The sequence below is a fragment of the Ailuropoda melanoleuca genome, chromosome 17 (genome assembly GCF_002007445.2).
Source record: "Ailuropoda melanoleuca isolate Jingjing chromosome 17, ASM200744v2, whole genome shotgun sequence".
NCBI lineage: Eukaryota > Metazoa > Chordata > Mammalia > Carnivora > Ursidae > Ailuropoda > Ailuropoda melanoleuca.
Window position 1 is genome coordinate 617,505 of NC_048234.1, and position 13,276 is coordinate 630,780.

General features: G+C 57.1%; 1 protein-coding gene across 6 annotated transcripts in view; it reads left to right on the forward strand.

The window, feature by feature from the left end:
• KIAA0753 (KIAA0753 ortholog) overlaps positions 1 to 13,276 on the forward strand; it is a 33,614-nt gene that overhangs the window by 13,092 nt on the left and 7,246 nt on the right. For 2 of the 6 annotated variants that reach the window (XR_004621806.1, XM_034647294.1), the window contains exons 3-9: positions 995 to 1,139; positions 2,459 to 2,575; positions 3,516 to 3,605; positions 6,361 to 6,439; positions 7,386 to 7,469; positions 9,606 to 9,791; positions 10,737 to 10,818. Coding sequence is in view for 5 of the 6 variants with exons in the window: in XM_034647294.1 (XP_034503185.1) it covers positions 995 to 1,139; positions 2,459 to 2,575; positions 3,516 to 3,605; positions 6,361 to 6,439; positions 7,386 to 7,469; positions 9,606 to 9,791; positions 10,737 to 10,818 (783 nt within the window). In the remaining variant the exon portion in view is untranslated. The other 4 variants (XM_034647296.1, XM_034647295.1, XM_034647297.1 and 1 more) reach the window with 4 other exon arrangements.

Consider the following 13,276-nt stretch of genomic DNA (forward strand, 5'->3'; position numbering starts at 1 on the left):
ACTGCCTCCCAGTCCAAACACCCTTAATGTTACTGCCGCCAGTCGGGCCTGAGTATTGTCAGGTGGCCCCAGGGACGGGCGCTGAGCACTTGTCACTGGGGACTGATAGGTCCGGGCTTGGATCAGCCTCATGGGGTGTCATCAGGCAGTCAGGACGGGGCCTGTCTGCGTGTAGCCGGTGCTCTTGCTCAGAGACTGCTGCATGCTCCTCCTCCGTGAGCCCATTCAGCCTTCTGGAAACAAGGGAAGAAATCAGCTCCCGGTTTATAGATGAGGCGTTAAGTTTTTAACCAAGAGTGTCATGCAGTTTATCTTTTTTTTCTTTAATTAGGAAAAAACACAAAAATAAATATATATTGTGTGTGTGTGTGTGTATAAAAGGATGGCAAATGCAGGGCGTCCAGCTTCACCCCTCCCCTGAACCCCATCCTTTCCCAGGGAGGGGGGTGGGGTGGAGTACAGCACATGCCCTCAGTGTGAGGCACGCTCAGGCACGTTCAGTGTGAGCACGCTCACTGTGGAAACGTTCAGTGTGAGCACACTCAGTGTGAGGCACACTCGGGCACGTTCAGTGTGGAAACGCTCAGTCTGGAAACTGTGAGCGGACTCAGCGTGAGGCACCCTCAGGTACGCTCAGTGTGGAAATGCTCAGCGTGAGGCACGCCTGCTCCCAGGTTTTGCCACAGTGCTTTCCGCGCCGGTTTCTGGTGTGGCGTGGGGACTCCCGAAGCTTCCGCTGGCCAGAGGTTAAAGCGAGCTTCTTTGACACCCATCCGGCTTTACAGTTCATGTTTGTCTCTTGCAGGGTCTCCACAAGGCTGAAAGTAGACCGACCCGCTCTTGCAGGGTCTCCACAAGGCTGAAAAAAGTAGACCGACCCAGTCTCAGAGCAGAAGCCGGTTGCAGCGCACGACAGTATCCTCCAGACTGAAAATGAACCAGCAGCCTGTGAGAGACAACAGGGCCCCTTGGGTGCCTCCAAACCCCACGTCCNGTAGACCGACCCGGTCTCAGAGCAGAAGCCGGTTGCAGCGCACGACAGTATCGTCCAGACTGAAAATGAACCAGCAGCCTGTGAGAGACAACAGGGCCCCTTGGGTGCCTCCAAACCCCACGTCCCCACCAGCATCCCCTAAGTGGTACGTAGGATGGGTTTGTGCTCCACAGAGCAGAGCTCCCCTGTCGCTTAGAGGTAATAAAGCAGCAGCCTTAGCTGCCACTAAGAACAGAAGCTCATTTGGGTGAGAAATACGTGATAAGTGTTTTGTCTAGAAGCCTGTTGGTGCCCTTCTCCTTCCGACTGGGGGTGGGGAACCTCCCGTGAGCCGCCCCCAAACCGCTGTGGTGCGTGGTCCTATGTGGGGGTCGCAGGCTTGCCCCGCCCGTCTCCACACAGTGGATTCTAGCGGCCTGAGGCCCGGAGCTGTGCCTTCCTCATAGCGGAGTGTCCAGTGGCTGGTGTGGGGCCTTAGCGGATCTTCGTGGACGTTCAGTAAATCTTTGCTGAATGGATGAATATTTAAAAATAATCCTAATTTCAAGACAAGATTTTGAAATATAAAACCATGTCGCAGGGGACAGTGAGGATAATGCTGACGTGACCATCTGTCTCCATGTTACCGCACACAGTGACAAGGCCCCGTTCCACAGAGCTGGGGGGCCGCAGGTCCTCCAGGGGCCGCAGGGCCAGTCAGGTGGAAGTAATCTCTGGGGAATTGGTTAAGAGAAGGGCGTTTGTTCACCATGACACGGGAGTGTTTGAGAGCAAAGTGGAAGGGACCAGGGTCAGGCCAGCAGAAAGCAGGAGCGTGAGGAGGGGGGCCAGCAAGAAATTAGGGGGTGCGAGGGCCCCACTTTTCCCGAGGTCGGCAGGTGACGGAGGAGCAGCCTGGTGGGCCAGGCTCCCCCTAAGACTCGAACGATGCTGTGTGAATGGTCGCCCTTGCCCGTCGGCCTGCAGAGTTGCAGAAGCAACGTCTCGAGAATCTAATGTCTCGCTTATGTAGCAGAGCTGGGTCTAAATCAGGCCTGATTTCATCATGTGCTTTTTGTGTTCAGCTGTTGTAAATTCTGTATTTTTATGTGTGTGTTAGAATAAAGACATGAATTCAGTTGGAAGCTCTGAAAACATCGGTCGGTGGACGTTTATACTGCAAGCCCCCGAGCCCATGGGCTGTCTTCCGGGCGTGCGCAGAGGGCGGGAGGGCCTCCTGAAGGCATTGCCACGTGGAAAGTAACTAGTGACCGAAGCTATGTGTTGGTTCTTCTCACGAACGCAGGGATGCGAGTGAGAAGCAGAGGAAAACGTGTGCGTGGGCGCTGAGCCTCGGCCCCGGGGGCGCTCGCTCTTCTGGGCCCCCGCTCGCACGCAGGCCGCTGCTGTAGCTCACCGCTGACCCCCGGGAGCTGGCAGGCGTGGAGGGCGGGGTCCCGGAGCTGTGCTTTTGCCTGTTTGCAGCGCTGCCTGGCTGAAGGTGAAGCCGAGCCCCAGAGACGCCAGAAAGGAACAGTCACTGCAGCAGGACGAGGCCCAGGAGGAGACGTTGACGGGGGCGGTCGTGCAGGAAGCAGTGAGGTTTGTGCTGCTGCTTTCCAAATCCTTGAGAAAGAAAGGGCCCGGGCCCCGGGCTCTGCAGTGGACTCTCCTCTCTCACGTATGTATACAGCCGGTTCCGTAAAGCATCAGCCGCCGGCTCTGCTGTCGGACAGCCAGGCGCGGACGGCGAGCCCCTTTCACTCCGACCACTCAACGGCCTGTGTGTCCGTTGTAAACCGGTTGCTTGTTTTGTGTGGTGCAGTGGCGAGCTCTATGGAGACATCTAGAAANGTCTAGAAACGGTACCGGAAGACAGCTTCTGAGCCCCCGTGACTTACAGTTGCAGGAAGGGCCTGTTATAGCTGATCTGAGGCAGAGCCGGAGGGTAAAGAGCGGAGGCTGGAAGGTGCTGGGCCGCTTCCTGCTGCAGAGAGCTGGGCTTCATGGGCCCAGGGAATAGGCTCGAATCAGGGGTGAGGTGAGAACATTCCGGAGGGAGCAGTGACGACGGGGCTCTGCGTTTGTGTGGCCGACGTGGTTCTTGTGGGAAAGCAAAAATGAGTGTGGGCTGCTGTGTAACTGGATGCTAGTCACGCAGCGTAAACTGAAGGACTCAGAGCCCCCCCCCCCATGCTTGGAGGTTGTGCAGAGTGAGCGTTTCCTTTCTGGCTTTATGTGACTTCGCTGCGCCTCTGCCCAACTTCTAAACTCGAAGATCCAGCAGCAGCTTTGTTTTATGGTTGAACAAGCAGTCCTAAGAACAGCGATGGCTCTTTCTTGAGAAAATCGTGGGCGGTTTTGGTGGCTGCCCACGCTCACTGGGAGCACACGCGCACGGAGCCTCATATGAGGGACTCCACTGGGAGAGGTGGTGTCGCCTGCGGAGCCCGACACCGGCACCCCTGACCCTGACGTGGCTGTGGGGATGGCGGCCTGCGGGGCGAGGCGGGTTGGTCTGACGCTGTTTACTGTCCGCTAGACTCGCTTGGCTCGACGCGGAAACCTGTAAGACATTGAAGGAGCTGGAGGACCTGAAAGCTGAGGGCTCGGACAAGACGCAGAGGCGGAGGTACGTCCCCGCGTCCCAGGCTGGCCCATGCGGCCTCAGCCAGCAGCTGGCGGAGGCGCTCGCGCTCCCGGGACGGCCCGCAGCAGGGTGCGGCTTGGGCCGGCCACGGTCGGCTGGCCTTCTGCGCTGTCCCTACCTCGCTCCGCTCGCCGCGGACTCAGGCGGGACGGAGGGACTGACGGAACTCAAGACTGCAGACGTGGGTAGAAAGCTGGAGTCGAGGTGGGGTGTGCGTCTGAACAGGAGTCGCGAGGGCTCGCCTGCTGCCGCTCGTCTGCGCGCTCGTGCCCCAGGCCCGCGTCGGCCTGGCCTCGTGGGATGAACGCGTGCCCGCGGGATCGTATGCGGTGTCTTGGCTACGAAGTATTCCTTTTGTGGCGTTTGACACTGAACGGACGTCGGCGGGTTGCGGGGCTGAGAGGTCAGCCTTGGTCTGCTCGTGCCCCCACCCCGGGCGCTCTGCTCGCCAGGAGGGGGTGGACGTGTCTGGACGTGCCGGTGCGTGTGCACGTGCTCTGCTTCCAGGTCCACTGGACGCTTGACGTCGGAGGTGTCCTTGCGGTCTGGGGCCGTGATGGGCTGTTTCCCGACTCTGTTCATAGCTTGCCCTGCGGTCGTCCACACAGTGTGTGTTCTGTCACCTGTCACCACAGATGCTCCTTCCCACGCGCGAGGCCCCGATTTCTTTCCTCTGTAGTTGAGGTTTCAAGCTACACAATCACAGGGGCACCCGGGTGACACAGTCGATGGAGCGTCCGACTCTTGGTTTCAGCTCAGGTCATGGTCTCAGGGTCCTGGGATCAAGGCTGCGTTGGGCTCTGTGCTCAGCGGGGAGTCTGCTTGAGATTCTCTCCCTCTGTCCCTCCCCCACCCACTCACGCGTGCCCCCCAAATAAATAAGTCTTAAAAAAAGCAAAGCAAAACAAAACTATGTAATCACAGAGCCTTAGGGTTGGAAGGGCCTTACTCTCCTGCCGGTGCTCCCGGGCCCTCCGGACGGCGCACAAGGTAACTGACCAGCATGGTCGTACGTGGCGTCTGCGGTGGGACAGTCCCCTGGTGAGGCAGTCCATTCCTCTGGCTGCTGGGACCCCTATCCACTGTCCCTCGGCCGGATGGCAGGACAGTGGCCTGCCGTGCCGCATCATCCTCTTGGGGGGTCCTACGTGGTAAACGCACGCGTGCAGCCCCGAATGCTACAGAAGGGACACCCGTGCAGCAGCATCTCTGATCAGGGGACGGGCCCTCACCATGTCCCTCCTCGGTCCTTCCTCAGTCACCCCCTTATCCCCCAGAGAAAGCCACCATGCTGACTCCTCCCTTGATCTCATCACCCCCACCCGTCAATCTGTCTCCTACGGACGTGTCCCTGATGGTTTGCTGTGTGGGTTTGAGGTGCTGCCGCTGTGAGGGGCGCGGGCTGGGTCCCGTGGGCTTGCAGGGGAGACGTGGTCGGGGCGGTGCCCCATGTTCCATGTGGGGCTCCGATCTGTTCCCTGACCTCGCTGACATTTGTTGGTGTCTGTCTAATTCTAGCCACTGTGGGGAGTGTGGTGGGGCCTTGTGGTTTTCGTTCGCGTGTCCTTGCAGTCGAGTGAGGTGTGAAGTGTCTGTTGCGTTGATTTCTAAGGGTTTTCAGTGTGATCTGGGCATGAGCGATTGTCAGACGGGCGTGCAGCAGCTGGGGTTTGCCTGCGTGTGAGCTCCCTGACGGGGTCTCTTGATGAAGAAGCTGTTTTGGGTTTTGACTAAGGTCAGTTTATCGATATTTTCTCTGACGGTGGGTCTTGCTCTGTGACTGGTCTCAGAAGCCCCGGCCAACACTGGGGCCCCCGAGACCGTCGGTGCTCTGCCGCTGTGGTCGTGTTTTCACGTCTGCAGCCCGTTCTGAGCCAGTGTGTGCGCGTGACACCAGGTGCTGCTCCGTGTGTTGCTCTTCTCGTGGAGACGTGCCGTCTGAGCGCGGTCCACCGGAAGGGCTGCTGGGCCTGAGCGTGGCTCTGGGGTGTGTGGGTGTGCCGCTCGCAAAGGAGCCTCGTGTGGGTTGTTAGTCCTTCCCTTGGGGCGCGTCCGAGCTTCTGGATGGTGAGCTCCCGGCTGCCGGCGCCCCGGGAGCGTCCAGACACCCCAGAGGGGGAGTCGGAGAGGGGCCCCAGGATCCAGCTTCTGAGACGTCACCAGGCTCCTGTCTCCCGCATATAGGCTGCCCCCAGGTCCCCACGTGCCTGTTCCCACCAGCCCCGCGCCCGTGAAGTCAGCAGGGCACGCACGTAGCTTCTGAGCTTCCCCATGACTGGCCGTTTCGGCTTGGTCGACTCGGCCCAGGTGGCTACCATGTTGTCCTGTTTTCCAGCACCGTGCTGCCCTCGTCTCTGGGTTTGTGTCTGACTCCATTATGGCGGAGTTTAGAGAGGGATCAAAATTAGTTTGACTTGTTCAGTCTTCTGTCCTCTTGAGCTGTTTAAAGGCAGCTGTTACTCTCTTGAAGTGTACTGAGAGCCCGAGGGACCTGTCGAGATGTTCAGAAGTGCCCTCGGCGGGTCCTGGACCGGGGCGGGCGCAGCACCTGGGCGCTCACTGGAAATGCGGCGTCTGCTCATTTAACAGGACCCCAGGACTTGGCGTGGCCGTCAGGAGTCAAGAAGCTGTGGTTTTATACTCATTTCATTTTCCTCCACTTGGAGTAGCACCTGAATCTACAAAATGGGATATTTTCTTGCTTTTGATTTTAATTTTTGATTTTATCTCTACATAGTGTCTCGGACACCCAGTTAGCAGACAAGGTGGAGAAGGCGGTCCTGGAGCGTTTGAAGCCTCTCCTGGTCAAGGCCCAGGTAATGCAGTCGCTTGCCTTTGGAGGTGCTAGAATAAAAGGAGGCCCTTCGTGAGGCCTCGCGCCCGCCTGGCGGCTGGGGTGCTGAGCTGTGCTGTGCTGTGTGGTACGGGTGCAGCGCTGCTCGGCCCCTCGGGGTCCACTGATGGGTGATGAGTCTTCAGTGCACGTAAGGGACCAGGACAAGGGAAGAGAGAGAAAGTCCCACTTTTGAGAAAGGGGAGATTTTAGTTTAAGGAATGAGTTTAGGTTCCAGTTTCCACTGTTAATGAGATAGATCTGTTGGTGATGTCAGTGTCCCATTGGCTGCTTCTGCACAAGTCCTGGGCTCTCTCACTTCCGTGGTTTGGGTCAGCACCTGTGCGCAGCCTGTCTCCAGGAGGAGTTAGCGTGCAGCGTCACCAGCAGGGGTCACCCTCCCGTGGGCAGGAAGCTGGACGCGCCGGCCCGACCCTGCAGGTGTGCTGGCCCTGGAGACGGTCTTGTCTGTGTGGTCCTTGAGGCCATGGGGAATATAATAATCTCACGTGGAACGAACGATGTTCTGGGTCACTGAACGGGCCACCGGAGTTGTGTACCTCCAGTGTCAGAAGTGTGTGCTCATCACGAGAGTCCCTGCACATGTCAGGCGCAGAGAAGAGGGAGGGCTTTTCGCAGCCCAGCCGTCCAGCCTCCTTGTTCCATTGTTGAGCAAACTGGAACAGACGCGGAGTAACTGTAGACACAACTACTCTGACCGTGTTTCCAAAGTTGAGGGAAGAAAAGGGACAGAAGGCCAAGATCAACACACGGCCTTTATTTTCATGGGGACACGAGCTGCGAATTGCTGCCCAGCCTGATGTGGGCAAAGCCGACGAGCGGCTCTGTGCACAAGCTAACCTCGTAGCAGTTCGTCTGTGCCAACACGGGTTGTAGATTTTTATAATTCGTGGATCGTGTTTTAACAGAGAGTCAACTCTTCTCTGGAAGCAGACCCTCAGCTGAAGGACCGGCCGTCGGCAGACACGGCGACCGCCCGGCTCACAGAGGAGGTGCGCACACTGGCGTTCCCGCTGACGCCACTCCCGTGTCGTAAGAGCATCCTGGTGGCGCGGGAATGACACACGGGTTCCTGCTCCGCAAGGGGGAGTGACAGTTCCTCTTCGCTTGTTGACTGCACAGCGGAAATCCCTGGAGCCATAGGGATTTCTGTCCTCTCCCGAGGATGGAACGTGGCTGCGGTGCGCGGCCCTGAGTGCAGGTGGCCTGTGGCCAGAGAGCAGCCGCCTCCACACGGCCTGGCTTTGTGCTCACGACTGGCCTGATTTCCTCTGTGCCGAACGCCTGACGCTCACTGTTCAGCACACATGGTTTGAGTGCTGGGCAGTGACCAGGACCTGGCCGAGCAGAGAGGAAATGGTAAGATTTGAGAAGCACAAAAGCATGTGCTGTGGTCGTGCGTCCTTGCACGTCCCCCCGGAGGACTTGTGTCTGGCATGTGTGGGAACGTTCCTACCCTGCCCCCCCAGGTGATCCTTTCCTCCTGGCAAACATCTCAGTGGGGACGGTGTCCCCGCGCGGCCGTCAGGGCCGTCAGTAGAGTTCGTGTGTCTGCGGGTTACCAGCCTCGCACGTGGGAATTACTCTGTGGGTGCTGAGTGGTCCTGAGCAGAATTAGGAGAGCAGCTCCGATAGCAGCTAGCGTCCTGGGCTAGTCGTGGGCGTCACCGCGGAGGTCCCCAGGTGGCACGCGAGGGGATGTGTGTGTAAGTAACTGATAACAACAGGAAGACTCGTTGACGTCGGCATGGTGACGTGGAGAAGCGTTTTCTGTGTTAACTGGTAAAACCGTGTGGCCTCCACACAGATTCTCGGAACTCCCCTCTCTAGAAGGGAGGAGACATTTGTGACCTTCACACAGAAAACACAACTCTCGGCGGGTCCACTTGCTGACACGACCGGCTCTGCCGTCGGGAAGGAGCATGTGGAGGCGCCAGGACCGCACCTGCGTCTGTGGCTGCTGCCCCAGCCATCCGCTGAGCACCCGAAATGGTGCTTTCCAAAATGCTCGAGTTTTTTCTAGATTGAGTTATATATGCACATGGCTGAAAATGGCAATAAGTCAGCAGGAGTATGACATGAAGAGTTGCACCGTCCTGCAAAGTAGCACCACGGGCTCTCAGCAGCCGGCTTCCTCCTTACGTGTCGGGCACTCCGTGGCAGCGTGTCCAGAGCTTCCTAGCTTTCTGGACGGCACACGGTGTCCTGATGTTCCGTTCTCCCTAGATGAAAATCTTACACGCAGATAACACACACCTTCATTAACTAGATCCGTTCCTGGGTTCCTTTGCTCTAGATTTGTTTTTGTAACTCTAATGTCTGATTATTCAGCTTTTATTTAGCTTAAGGTTGGGCGTGTCTTCATATCTTTATTGGCTGTTAATATATATACATATATTTCTGATCTTTAAATTGCTGTGGTGGGAGCTGTTCACCGGATGTCCCCACAAACCCTTCCAGCTCTGAGACGGGACTGTTCCCGTCTCCCTGATGAGGGTGAAAGCGAGGCGTGGGGGCTCGTGCACGTTGCAGACAGGGCACGGTGGGCAGAGCCAGGACCCCGTGGCCCACAGATGGGTCCTTGCAGAGCCTGATGCCATCACTCCCCAGCAGACGGTCCTTGCAGGAGCCTCCTCCAGAGTGGATGGTAGGCGCATCTGACAGAGCGTGTGTAAAGTCACTTCGCAAACTGTGAAGTGCTTTGTGAACGTAAAGAACACGAGGTCAAGAAGGGCTAGTAAAGCTCTCCCGCTTACGGGTAGAAAGTCTCGCGTGAAGACAGAGAATGAGGGGCCTCATGATGTCGTGGATCGACATTTTTACAAAAGCCTGGAACCCACGAGAACAGACCTGTTGTCTGGAATCTGACACGTAAGCTAGTGGACTTTTTCTCTGCGTGCGGCCCAAGAAGGACACTTGCTTTACCAGCCGGCAGGTGACTACGGTCGGGTACCTGGTTCGTGGCAGCATTGGAGTGGCTGGTGGCCGCTGTGCTGATGTGGCTGCTTTGGACTCGCCAGCATGGGAGGGGTGCGACGTGTGGGGTTGCCCGGGGCTGCTTTGCCGCAGCTGGCGTCCGTCCGTTGTCAGGTTTTTGATCTCCTCTCTGCCCCTCCCTTGCTTCACAGGCTGCGGCTGTGGACTGTGCACCCCACAGCCTTTGCCAGCTGGGGGACTCTTTGGGAGATGCCGCTCATGGGCCCCGGGTTGCGACCCACCGTGGGGTTTTGGAGTCGGAAGCCTCAGCTCCCGTGGGGGACGGCAGGGACAGCCCGTACCTGGAGACCCTGATGCTGCGGATGGAGGAGATGGAGGTGAGGTCTGTGGCTGACCCCCATGATTCTGCAGCCCGGGCCTTCATCCCACCCGGACTGCAGCCAGTGTCGGGCCTCAGGAGAGCCACTTGCCCCCGAAAGTCAGATATCTTTGAGAATAAAACGAGGTGCGAGGTGTCCGCACCCTGTCTGATGTCATTGGTAGATGATGGGAGCGCCCCTGGGACCAGAGCCGGGACCAGTGACTTCTCCAACCCCCCCTCCACCCTGCCCCGTGGCATGGGGTCCCTGCAATTCGCAGACCATCTTCCTGCTTTACTTCCCATGATGCCATTTCAGAACGCGTTTGTGATACGAGTTTAGACCTGCGACAGGACCCAGCCTAGGCCCTGGGTTGTCCAGAGCCCGGACCAGAGGCACAAGGAGGGAGCGAGTGGTGTGGCCATGGTCACCGGAGCTGGGCTGGGGTGCCAGGTCTCCTGACCCTCACGCCAGCCGGTCCCATCTAAGTGCCCCATGACGGAGTCTCCGTTCGGATTTGCTGCTAAGTAGAAACATAGGGAAGACCGTCTCTTGTTGGTTTTTGAAAACGTAAAGATGTGTTGTTCGCCCTGGCGCTGGCTCGGTTCTCCTTCCTGGGGGTAAGCGTCCGGGACTGCAGCGCCCAGAGTGGCCGGCTCTAGCCTCTCCGGGTGATTCAAACGTAAATTCAGATGGAGCCCACGGCTCACGTTGCAGTGGTCCGTGGTCCCTCATCGTCACGGCAGGTCCTCGCGGGCAGCGCCGGTCTCCGTCGGGTGGGTTAGATGAAGCACTTCGTGGAGGCTTAGGGTTTGCTTCGTGAGTGCTCTCACTTCCCGGCTGCCAGAGGCCCGTTTCTGGAAGCGTGCCTGCACCAAGGGCGAACGGTTCCGTCCTTACCAGTTCTGGTGTTTGATGAATCCACTCTTTTCTCATAAATTAAACTTTTTTTCTTTTTTAAAGAAATACCAGGAGGCGGTTCGCCAAAGATACAATAAAATTGTATATGCTGACCCTCACCTTTGGACGCAGGAAGGAGAGACGGGTGAGTGTCTGTCCCGTCCGTGTGCTCCCCCACATCGTATCCTGCGGGATTTCAGACGTACAGGAAGGTCGCAGACCTTCGGCGGTGGACACACACATAGTCGCTCGCGCTCTGTCCGCATGTGTTTCAGAGAAGGTGGCAGGCGTGCGTGGGCGCGACCCTGGACGTTGCAGCGTGTGTAGCCGCAGCTGGGGTGTCATTTGTGGCTCTTTGTCCTTTTGAGAGAAAATGTAATAAAAAACACAAACATTACTTGTTTCTTAGATGGGTCTTGACAGATGAATATGTGGTGGGCTTGTATGCAGACGTGCCCCTGGTTCTTCCATCGGCCCGTGGACGCGTGCTTGGTTCTGTCCAGTTTGGGGGATTAGCATTCAGTGTGCCGTGAGCATGTCCGTGTGTGGTCTTGTGTGGACGTCAGTCTTTAGTTCTCTTGGACAAACACCTGAACAGAGTGGCCGGGGCCCGGGACAGGTGTGTGTTTAACTTTGCAGAGAACTGCCAAGCCTTTCCCAGAGCGGCTGGCGCTCTGTGCTTGTACCGTGGTGATGGGCGTGGACTGATGGCTCATCGTGGTTTTAATTTCATTTCCTTGATGAATGATGATGATTAAAACATTTTTATGTGATTATTAGCCAGTGGTGTGTCTTTCTTTATGAGGCTTCCAGGTGTTCTGTACATTTTTAAAAATTGTGTTGTCTTTTGTTTTTGAATCGTAGGGGTTCTTTGCGTTGTTCTGACACAAGTTCTTTGTCAAATACGTACACGGTTTTCTTAACAGCAGCTTTACTGGGATGTGACTCACGCTCCTTACACTGCCCTTTCGGAGCGCACAGCTCAGTGGTTTCTCCTGTGTTTGCAGAGCGATCTGACTCCAGAACACGTCCGTCCCCTAAAAAGCAGCCCTGTGTGCGTGGCAGCCCTCCCCACACCCCTGCCCTGCCCTGGCAGCCGCAAGTCTCCTCAGACAGACGTTTGCCAGTACTTCCCCGTTTATTTTCTCAGATGTATTTTGTTATAGGCAGACATTTCTAGCCTCGAAAAGTCTAACATTTTCTTTTTCTTTTTTGGTCCAAGAAACCTTTGCCTGCCCCCAAGTTGAGAAGGGGGTGCCTTGTTTTCTTCTAGAAGTTTTATGGGTTTAGCTTTCGTGTGTAGGTTAGGGTCCATCCGGAATGAAAGTTTGCCTGTGACGTGGGGTAGAGGTGAAGGTCTGTTGTTTTGTTTCTCTCCTAATGGACAGTTCTTTGTTCTCCGGCCGTCTGTAGAGAAGTCGCCCGCTTTTCTCTCCGCTTTTACAGCTGGACACAGTTGGCTGGGCCCCTGTCACAGCTGTTGGTGGAAGTGTCGCTCATCAGTGGCCGCCTTGTGGCCGTGGGGAGGCGCTGTGCGCACGGGGTGCGCGCAGAGTGTCGGGGTGCGGGAGTCTTGCCGCTGAGCCGTGTCACGAATGGCTCTTTTAAAATACAGGTGCGGGGGATCATCTTAGGGAAAGTGTTTGCCGGGCCACATCCTGACAGAAAGCTGAGCTGTCTAAACAGCGCTGATTTGGGCCTTTTATGTTTTCTGCAATGCTGAAGCCCCTGCCCTCTGCTTGTGGTGCTGTCTGCCCTCCAGCCGACGCTGTGACATCACACAGCCACGGAGCCGCTCTGGGAGGCTGGGGTCACGTGGCCCCACCTGTGCGGGGCTCCTGCTGCCCCCGCCCTGGAGCTTGGCTCCCCCCCCCTCGCCTGTGAGCTCCCGTGACGCCTGTCGTGTCCACCGTGTGTCAGGGTTGCTGGTGGACGGATCTCATCTCCCAACTAAGATTATTGAGACCAGAGTTTATCCTCTCACGTGCATGTCCTACAACACTGAGCATGGGCCTGGCTGGGGGAGGGCCCTTCTAGCCACATTCGTGAGGCCGTGGCATTCTGGCATCTGTTGGCGTGGGAGCAGAAGGGGCACCGAGGACAGTTAACTCCCTGGACAGTTTGGGCCCTGGCCGTGGAGCGGGGCTGCGTTGTGCAGGAGCCGGTCTTACCTAGGACTGTGCGTTCTTGTTTCGAGGACTCGCTGTTGATGAGTGCGTAAGGCTAGGTGTGCCCTGGACGGGAGCGTGGTAGACCCCGGGAAAGCAAACGCCACGCTGGGGAAGTCCCGGGAGGAGCCCTGTTTCCACTGCCCTGCTTGTGTGCTCACTGGTGTCACGGAGCCACACCGAGAATGACTTTTGAATTGTGCAGTGTCTAGTCTCTTTCTTATCCTGTCCTTGTGAAAAATTGACAACCATTCTCAGTACTTTTTACAAGCACTGACGGATGCGGCATCTCGAACGAGTAGGAAACCGTAGGCGATCAGTGTGAATCCGACTTACAGGCACTCCTTACCTGAGAGGAACACACGTTTCCTTCCTGTCCTTGAAATACATTTAAAATTTTAAATGACCCACAGCTCAGAGGAGCTGTCAAGCCTG